Genomic DNA, 10,846 nt, shown 5'->3' with positions numbered 1-10,846 from the left:
TATTTTTAAGCATACCTGCAAAAATTAGAGTTTTTTATTCAAAATTTTCTAAGATATACGTGAATTTATATATTGGCCTAAAAAATTATGCCTAAGAACCAAGTTTCGTAAAAATCGCACAAGCAGTTTTTAAAAAACTAGCTCTCAAAATTTTAGCTCCTCCATGTTAATTGAATTTGGCACAAATTTATCAACATCTCTTTTTTATTAAACTTATTTTATTCTTCCTTTTACATTTTGAAATTTATGTTCATTCTAAATAAAATTCACGCATTTTACATGATTTATTTTTATAAATTTTTGAAAAACAAATTAAATTATAACCTATAAAATTTTTACCATAATCTTAAAGTAGATGTATTTATAAGCATACCTGCAAAAAATTAGAGTTTTTTATTCAAAATTTCCTAAGATATACATGAATTTACATTTTAGCGAGTTTTAAAGTTTAGCATATTCGTTATAAGCGATAGTAATGCCAAATATGATTTATGCACTTTGTTAAAATTATTTTGAAAGTATGAATAATAACCTTTTTTCCACTTCTGTACAATGAGAAAAAAAAAAAAAGAAAAGGAAAATAGGTTGCTATAAATTAAGAAGTTCGCCAAGTGACTTGGTGCAAACTGAAGAAAATGTGCCAAGATTAATTTTTAAATTTCTCCATAAATTTCTCACCAAAAATTACAAAAATTAATATCTACATATAAATTGAGTCGTAGAATCAAAATATGGAAAAGAATAATGCTATGTATAAATCTAATATATATCCTAAGTCGCACTTTTGAGACATACAGAACACCAGTTAAATTTTGACAATTGGCCCAGTAGAATGGGAGATATAGAACTATCCCATTTTGTGCAATGTGTACCTGTATTAAGGAGTTAAGCAGTAAACATTCAAAGAGCATATGACAAGAACTGAAACTTTGACTCAACTTCTCCAAGCTACAAAGCGGACATACGCTGAAATTAGGTACTGTTTTAAAACATGATTAATTACTGCAGTTCGCATTTCCAAAAAAACCATGCGTATCTAATTATAATAGCTTTAATGCAATAAATTTTCATAATCAGAAAAAGAGTTTTTGCTTATCGTATATATTCACTGAGACAACTTATATGCAAGGTTACATACGACTATAATCTTCAATGCTTATATGAGTACAATTAAATAATTCTCTAGTCATGTTCATTAAAAAATTTATTCTCCGATGGTACCTATTTTTTAGCACTTTATAGTAGATAAAAACTGAAATATCTTAAGGTATGCCAGTAAGTATATTTTTCACACTTATGATGGAAAAAAAAAAAATATGTACAACATGAAAATTGTAACAATATTATAAATTTAAAAACGATATTTTTTTTCATTTTAAATAAAAATATAAAATTGTATTACCTTGTTGGACTGGTAGTATAATACAACCAGGTAGCGATTACAAACATTGAATCCAGACAAATGATCACAAGCATTCTTTGCATCAAATATATCTTCATAGACAACAAATGCTGTGCCTCTAGTTTCTGGTGTATTGCCTCTGCAAATAACAAACTTTTGTAATTAAAAGAATACGAGAAACACAAATTTTATGAATGAAATTCCTAAAAAAATTTTTTTGGCGTATTTCAATTTTCAATATGTTTTCTATTTCTCTTTATAACATGTACATATGAAATAAAACTAGCACTATTTTTTTTTTACATACATTTACTCAGCTTTATCGAACATTACAGTGAAATTCATAATTCATTCTGTACCTTTCTGCAGAACCAAACCTTACATTTTAGCTTTTGGAAAATGAAGCAGTTACATTTGAATGGTGGAAATCCCCTACTGAAAAAAAGAATGTATAGGGAAGGAAGGACATCAATGAAACGCTAAGCACAGCATAGAGCTTCATGAGCATAAGTTTAACAATGTTTCCTATTTTTTTAATTGTATGCAATAAATTGAGAAATCAGTTAATGGTTAAAAGGACAGCAAAACTATTTCTTTATTTTGTTTTGTTTAAAGCACTGAATCTAAATAGCTGTAATGTAGATATAATGTGATTATCTGTTTTGAGAAAAATATATAGATTGCAGATTATAAGTATCATTCCTGCAGTTGTATTTATTCTGATTGTTTATTTTCACTCCTATTACAAATATAATTACAATAATGTTTTTCATCATTGTTCTTGCTTGTTAGAATGTACAAGTGGATTCGGTATTATCACATTATCCAAGCAACCCTAATTAGAATCACTGGGCAGAGTATTATGGTGCCAAAGAAGGCAACTCTGAATTTTATGAAAATGTATTTATTTGGTAACCCACTAACTTGCATGTACATTATACAACTGCGTAATGCCACCATCTATCTGGGTGATAAGGGAAATGTGAGTGGTTTTGAAACTCGAGGGTCATGTTTATGGTTTCCATTTGTTGTAATTAATGCATGGAATTTATTTTATCGTAAGAATTGTAATGCCATTAGAGAATTTAGCTGCTAATGAAAAAGAAAGTGCTACATTTTCCCCAGGAGTAGAGAATGCAGGGATGTGCATTCCACAAAGCTAATTTGTGCAATTCTCGTTTTTTTTTCCCCACCCTTTTCTTAAAAAAAAAAATCAAAACAGGCTGTACATGGAGAGCAATGTGAGTCTGCTCTGCCATGCTGAGGGTTCTGCAATTCTCTGATGGTATTTTAAGTTAAAATATTATTATGCATATGGACAGAACACACACACACACACACACACACACACACACACACACACACACACAAAAAAAGTTTTAATATGGAAACTCATTTCAGTTTGGATTAATTTATTGCTGATTTATGTAATTTTGAGTATTGATGTTTGTTTTCAGCAATTTTTAGTGCTTCATAATGGATAATGGATGCCTCTAGCATCCATTATTATCACTTTCAATTCATTGCTGTTTTATGTAATTTTAAGGATGACAGCATTTTTTAAAATGGCTACTGTTTTTTTTAGATGTTAGGTTGGTGAAAAATTAGTCACCAACAACTGCCAACTTTGCAGCAGAGTTGAAAGGATAATGCAGTATTGGGGATCCAAATATGACTCGTGTTGTTGCTATTACAAACTTCTATCCGTACACAACCTGTGTGTCTTTCGATCAGTACAGCCACTATCCCAATCTTACACTGAAATCGCGACAGTGAGCTAACAACAGCTGCCTTGGACAATGGAACAATGGATTGTGATCATATTTCATGTTCAAGAAAACGTCCAGTAATCTGAAACATGGCAAACTCCAGCTGAATATGGGAAAGAGTATCTTCCTAGCACCCAAGCGAATAAATAATTAAAGATTTTATTGAGGGATGAGAGTGGGTGAAGATAAACACAGGTTGTGTGAATGTGATTATTTGTGAGAAGAGATGCATGACTATCAAAAAGCTTGGGTCAGTGCTTTCAACAGTGTAGAAACTATTATGAAAAAAGCATTTGAACTATGGCAAAGCTAGGTGGATTCTATGCACATAGATAAATGAGATCCACGATATGCTCATGCAAACTGCCAATTCTCTCTTACAGTAGTTTGTAGATGAAGGAGATGCATTTTAGAAGTCCACAGTGACTGTTTATGAAATGTGGGTCCCCTTTCAATCTTGAGTTGCAAGCTTAAATCTGATTTCGATCATTCGCATGCAGTTTATGGATAATGGTGGCATCACCATCAGCATTTGATTTCCGAATGAAAAATTATCATTAAAGTGCTTTCAGAATGTTAGCAAAAATGTATCAACTCTTGAGGGAAATATGATGAGCGGTGACATTTTCAACACATTTCATTCACAATAAAAGTTTCGGTAAAAGAAAATGTCTTGTCATAATGTAATATATAATATCTTGTATATGTAAAAGAAATTATATTTCAAACTATTTAATTATTTCCTATGCTACTAACTAATAATATAATATTACATACAATTTATAATATCTCTAATCATTATATTAATTCATATATTAAAACAAATATTACTTTTTTAGTACAGTCAAAAGTCGTTAATTCGGACACCCATAATCCAGAATGATCCATAATCCGGACCTCAAAGCTAAAAACTTTCTGCGCGTACGTGTAAGACCTTTTACGACTGCGCATATGCCTGTGAGCAAGTGAAGAAAACGTTTTCGTGTGCGCGTTTTATGTATAATGGACAGTATAAGCTAAAATTATCTAATTATCTATTTCAGTTAATGTTGATGATTGCGTTGTTCCTTAATCTTCGAATTGAATCTGGCTTATTATTTTTTGCAGACTGTAAGAGCAATTTTATAAAAGTAAACTTGAACTTTTGATTATGTCAATTTCCGATTCTGGAGCTCCCAAAGGATCGTACAAAATGAAAGTATGTTTCGATGTCCATCAAACAAAAAGTGGAATTGCTGCAAAAAATGGATAAAGACATGAAGAAGGTGACAGAGAGGTTAGTGAAAACGAAAAAATTTCGATTGAAAAGTTAGTCGGTATTCTCGGCACAGCAATTAACGGGACTTGAACAGTGGAACTTTGTAACTGAACAAGAAATTATGTCTGTTTATAGAATTAAAGAGAAAGTATTATCACATAAAACGAAGCAACTTAAACAACTTACATTGAAAGAAATGTTTAATAAAATAAACAAATAAATATTAAGCTTTTTTTTTTTTTTTTTTTTTTTGTAAATTTTGATACCTTTTAGATTATAATTGTTCTTTATTTCATAAATTACGGTTTCATATTTTTAATTTTAGAATTTCTGCATGCATCTTACGAGCTTTAAACTGATGATCTATAATCCGGAAAAATCGATAATCCGGAATCGCCCGAAGAGTCCGGCTTAACGACTTTTGACTGTATCATCTAATTAGAGGTTTAATAACTTTGAAAATTTCAGTTCATGGCAACTATTTAACTCTTTGAGCGTTATGACCAGCTTCATCCGGTCATCAGAAGTTTTGCTACTTGGCATATATTAGCTTATAATTAAAGACATTTTGCTTTTTTACTTTCTTTAATAATGAAAATATCATCTTAATGAATGTAAGTTTGTGAAAATACAGACTAAAGTAAGTAATTATACAAACACAACTGATAAATGCTGTTTAAATACCGATCTTCATGACGGATCTAAAATCCTGTGCCACTCAGAAGGTAGAAAAAAATTTTTTTTAAATTGATACACTTATTAAAATATTCATTTAATTTATGTCTTATTATAAATATGCATATATTTTAAACAGTAAACATGAAAGGCATATACACGCATAAGTTTTTAAAAATATAACTACTTTCAGTACTTTTTTTAAAGTTACTACACAGAATTTTAGTGGTCGACAATATATGAAATGATGTTAAATTAAGAGAAGGAGGCTTAAAAAAAATGTGATAAATTAAAAAATAATAGAATAGCTTCCGTTACTAATTTATGTCTTAAAAATCTATTTAGTTCATAATGAATTTATTGTATTAAACTATTGAATTTATTGTTTTTATCAAACACTAGTAAAAATTAAGAAATGATACACACACACATTTAAAATAAAATATATGTAAATCTCAAAATTGTAATTTAATATAGCAATAGCCTCTTAATTCCTTATTTTTAATTTGGGGATTTCTTTTATGTATTTTAAAAACAGTAATAACTTTTCTGGACTGCGTTACTTCAAGAACAATCTATATCATATAGATTTACATACACATATATACGCTGATTTTTGGCATAACAATGATGACGTAGTTAATTTGGAAACTTAAAATCTCGAGAACTGAAACCTTAATTTTAAATAAGCAACCTACACCAAAACCTTCCCGTGGTGAGCCTCCATTATGGATAACTGCACATTTTTGCTTTTACCTCTGTTGCCGTTAGGATGCTATTGTGCTGCTTTCCTATTGCAACATTTTGAAAAATTTAAATGTTCTTGAATAGGCTCTATTAGAGTGCTAAATAAGTTGTGGCTGCAAATGTCAATGAAATAAAAGTTGAATACTTAATTTTACTCGGCTGACAAGTTCCCCCTTCAATATGGATCTAGGTTCTATACCATCAACATTTGCTACGTCTTTTTCATACATACAAGATAAAAAATATGTAAATCAACTTTATAATTTAATTTAGTAATAGCCTCTTAATTTCTCATTTTTAATTTAGGTATTTGCTCTCTATTCTGAAACTAATACAGTCAAAAGTCGTTAATTTGGACACCCATAATCCGGACCTCAAAGCTAAAAACTTTCTGCGCATGCGCCGCGTTGACACATGCACATTGGCGTTTACGTGTGCGCGTAAGATCTTTACGCGCACGCGTATATGCGTGTGCGCAAGTGCAGAATACGTTTTCGCGTGCGCGTTTAACGTATAACGAACGGTATATGCTAAAATTATACAATTATCTATTTCAGTTAATGTTGATGCTTGCGTTATTCCTTAATCTTCGAATTGGATGCAGCTTATTATTTTTTGCAGACTGTAAGAGCAATTTTATAAAAGTAAACTTGAACTTTCGATTATGTCAATTTCCGATTCTGGAGCTCCCAAAGGATCTACAAAACGAAAGTATGTCTCGATGTCCGTCAAACAAAAAGTGGAATTGCTGCAAAAAATGGATAAAGACATGAAGAAGGTGACAGAGAGGTTAGTGAAAACGATGAAATTTCGATTGACAAGTTAGTCGGCACAGCAATTACGGGACTTGAACAGCGGAGCTTTTTAACTGAACAAGAAATTATGTCTGTTTATAGAATTAAAGAGAAAGTATTATCACATAAAACGAAACAACTTACATTGAAAGAAATGTTTAATAAAGTAAACAAATAAATATTAAGCTTCTTTTTTTTTTTGTAAATTTTGACACCCTTTAGATCATAATTGTTCTTTATTTCCTAAAATACGGTTTCATATTTTTAATTTTAGAATTTGTGCATGCCATCTTACGAGATTTAAACTGATGATCTATAATCCGGAAAAATCGATAATCCGGAATCGCCGAAGTCCCGATTAACGACTTTTGACTGTAATAACTTTTCTGGACTGCACGCACCACTTCTAGATTAATTTATGTTACGTGGCTTGCATAATGCTGATGATGTAGCTAATTCGGAACCTAACTCAAAACTTTCAGAACTGAAACCTTTCTAACCTAAACCCAAATCTTATCTTGGTGATCTTCCATATTGCATAACTCTGCACTTTAGCTTCTATGACTGTGCTGCTTGGAAGCCTTTTTCGCTGTGCTTTCTTGCTATCACAACAATACTAAAAATGTAAAGGCTCTTGAATAGCATGATTAGAGTGCCAATGACCACAAATGTCAACTGACATATAAATGAATATTTAATAATACTTGGCTGCCAAGTTTGCTGTTCATTATGGATTCAGATAAAAAATATGTAAATCAGCTTTATAATTTAATTTAGTAAGCCTCTTAATTCCTCATTTTTAATTTAGGCAATTCCTCTCTATTCTAAAACTAATAATAACTTTTCTGGACTGCACTATTTCTAGATTAATCTATGTCACATCTCTTGCTAGAACCTAACTAAAAATTTTGAGAACTGAAACCTTTCTAACCTAAACCAAAACCTTCTCTAGGTGATCTTCCACACTGGATAATTGTGCATATGTTGAAATTCTTGCTTTTCCCCTCCGATGGAGTCAATTTTTCTTTTATTATTTATCTTGTCTGTCACTGACTAAATCACGTGACCGGCAGCAGAGAAAAAGGGGAAAACCCTTTTTAGTTCGGTTTTGCGTGTGATGCTTGATGCTGTTCTTGGCTCAGGGTTCGTACACATTTCTGCACATGAAAATTAAGTACTTTTAAGGGCCATTAATGAAAAAAATTAAGGACCTATGAGCAAATGGGAACTGAATAAATTCAATTAAAAATATTATCTATGCCTGAATTTCACTTTTGTGATACCATCCTAAAAATAAAATAGATCCATAAGCAGGATGCATTATTATTAAACATAATTAACATAATTTTAACATAATTATTAATAAGTTTGAGAATAAAATAAACTTTATGCAATTTATCAAGTAGCATTAAATATTTTACACTTACAACAGATGGACATATTTGAAAGAAGATAAGTGACATTTACGTTTTACTCACAGTTAGCTTTATGTTGATTTTTTTAAATGTCTCATTTTGTCACGTACTTGGTCAGTCTAGAGGTTGAGTAAATGGCAAGTAGATTTTATGTCAAACGGCATAGGTTAAAACGAGAATTAAGATCATAATCAGCATGATTCAGAACAAAACACTGAATGTTGTTACTGCTGCTGCTTGTCTAGAGAGAGACCTGCTCATTAGAACAAACTTGAAAGGCCTGATGTAGGCAGGTGTCCTGATGCAAGTTCGCAAATGTTGAAAGTTAGTCGGGCTCAGTTTGATGCAGTTAGTGTCGTAGCTTCGTGTAGAGTTTCAGGGGTTGTAACCCAGTTAATATACTTTAAGGTTCCAATAAGCCATTAAAGCACCAGAGGTGATAAATTGTTTTGTGTTATTTTAAGTCTCACTAGATGCAAAGAATAAGTTTTACTTGAATTTTTACGTTTTTGTGTTTTATCATGTGACCACAGTGAGTATTAATGAAAGGCAATAACTCGCTCTAATACGTAGAGATAATTTTTAAGGGTAAGCATATGTTATAAATAATTAAACTAGTAATTAGATAACCTTAGTCATTATGGATTTACATGGCCACAATTAAATTTTATTTTTTAACAATATTTGTTAAAAAGGCCTATTAAAATCAAAATCTAATCAAATTTCACAGTTTAAAATGCATGTAATTTTTTACATTGATTCTTAAACGATATTAGGATAATTACACATTAAAAGCTACAAAACATTTATGTTTTGTAACAACAACACTCAACAAAATATTTATCCATTATTTTAATTTGAAGCCTTCCCAAACATTTTGGCTAGTTTATATCGATTTCCTTCTCTTTAAGCATCTTTTCTAACAATTAGAGATTTGTCTCAAAATGCAAACCAATGCTCTCGCTAGTTTCTGCATCAACCTAACTGCTTTATCTCCTAACTTGTCAACCTCTCCACAATGTACCTATGAGGGTTTACTTGATCTGGTAAAAGTTAAATAGTCGAAAACCCTCAACTGATGTGAAGCAAACTATCACTGTGTCTGAAAATAACTAAAATATCAGACACAGGTTTAAATAAGCCTCTTATATAAAAAGAACATAGAATACAAAGGCATGTTCTGATGCTAACAAAATCATTTGCAGCTCACGATGACGTAATTAAACAAGAACCGTCAAATTCAAAATAAAAGCGTGCACTACTAATCAAGATTATATAATTTAATTTTAATTTCATCTGGCTCAGTAACTCTATCATATGAGGAAATAGAAATGGGAAATTATAGTAAAGGCTGAAATCGTAAACAATTGGGTAATTTACATAATAATAACTGCACATTTTCTTTGAAGAATAATTTTCTTTGTCTTTATTATTTTCTTTCTTCAACACGTTTCCTTTTCATTTTAGAATTTTTGGATTTAATTACTAAAGATTTTCGTTATTCTAAAAAACATGAAATGCATTTAGAATGTATAGAAAATAACTAATTTTATTTCTTTAGTAATATGAACATTCAGAAGAAATATATATGGTAAAGGTCGGTTACAGAGCCATTGTGGCAGAATTTTTAGAATTTAGTGACACACCGAACAAAATCTAGAAATGGCACAACTTTTAGAATTTAGAGCAGGCGTTGGAAGCAGAATTTAGGCTCCACAGAGATTGCATCAGGTGGGAAAATGCCTAGTGCCAGCTCTGTGTATGATGCATTAAAGCATATTAGACGAATCTTTTAAATTGTAAGTTTTCAATTTCTTTAATAAAAAAATCCCCTTCTATAATTTGCCTGCCCATGTGACAAGATTAGAAGCATTTTTATTACTTTCCATGCTTGTGTCTAGTGAAAAGTAGAGAAAATAAAGGGAAGATAAACATGTTAAGAAAATGATTCTAGTATCAGGAGTAAAACATTCAAATATTATGTTTTCATTGTTCTTCCAGACGCTCTCCAAAAAGTAAGAAATTCATCGCAAACTTTCTCTAAAATACATCCATTACGTGTTGATACCATGGAGACATTTTTCATTTTGTCACATATTTCTCGAATCTTCTAGAATCATGGGTCTATATATCTTACCTTCAAATCCTTCTAAACTTTCCAAGCTACAAGGGCTAAAATACTAAAGAAAAATGATTCCTACCAATTCAGTAACAGCAAAAAGGCAGAAATATTTTGGAAAAAAAAGGAGGGAAAAAATGTGAAATTAATTTTATAGAGAAAACTGATACATATTCTGAGAATTTTGAATATTCCGAGACAATTACATGGGAAAAAGTTTTACTACGAAAAAATGAAAAAAGATATTTTTAACTAATCACATAGCTAATTTTGCTTTTGCTAAGAGCCATTTCATAAATTGTGCTTTATAGCATTATACCTTCTTTATTTTCAGAGTCAAAATATTGTATAATAAGTTGCCAAAATGAAATTTTATAATATGATGGCAAAAATTAAAAATGTTTTATTTTAATGTTATTTTTTAAATATAATTTCAATATATTACCACTATTTTAATGAAATTTATCAATGTTAGGATGTTTAAAAAAAAAAATTGTCCAAAAATTCTCAGATCTTGGAATTAAAAATTTTCTATAGAAACTGATCTTAAAATCGCCAAAATGTTGATAAGTTGCCAAATTTAGAACCGTTTAATAAAAGAATTCACATCTCCAAAAGCGAAAAGTTGTTTAAGAACTCTTTATTAAAGAAAATGAATTTCAAAATG

At 30.4% G+C, this 10,846-nt stretch overlaps 1 protein-coding gene across 1 annotated transcript in view; it reads right to left on the bottom strand.

Moving 5' to 3' along the window:
- Positions 1-10,846, bottom strand: part of Sf3b6 (splicing factor 3b subunit 6) — a 40,650-nt gene that overhangs the window by 13,427 nt on the left and 16,377 nt on the right. Inside the window, exon 3 of the mRNA XM_035349169.2 lies at positions 1,403-1,541. Coding sequence (XP_035205060.1) covers positions 1,403-1,541 — 139 coding nt within the window. The remainder of the gene's footprint in view (positions 1-1,402; positions 1,542-10,846) is intronic.

The sequence above is a fragment of the Stegodyphus dumicola genome, chromosome 8 (genome assembly GCF_044657685.1).
Source record: "Stegodyphus dumicola isolate Sdum_Otavi_A_Nest chromosome 8, ASM4465768v1".
NCBI classification, from domain to species: domain Eukaryota; kingdom Metazoa; phylum Arthropoda; class Arachnida; order Araneae; family Eresidae; genus Stegodyphus; species Stegodyphus dumicola.
The sequence above is the reverse complement of the archived record's forward strand: the minus strand, read 5'-3'. Positions and strand labels throughout refer to the sequence as shown.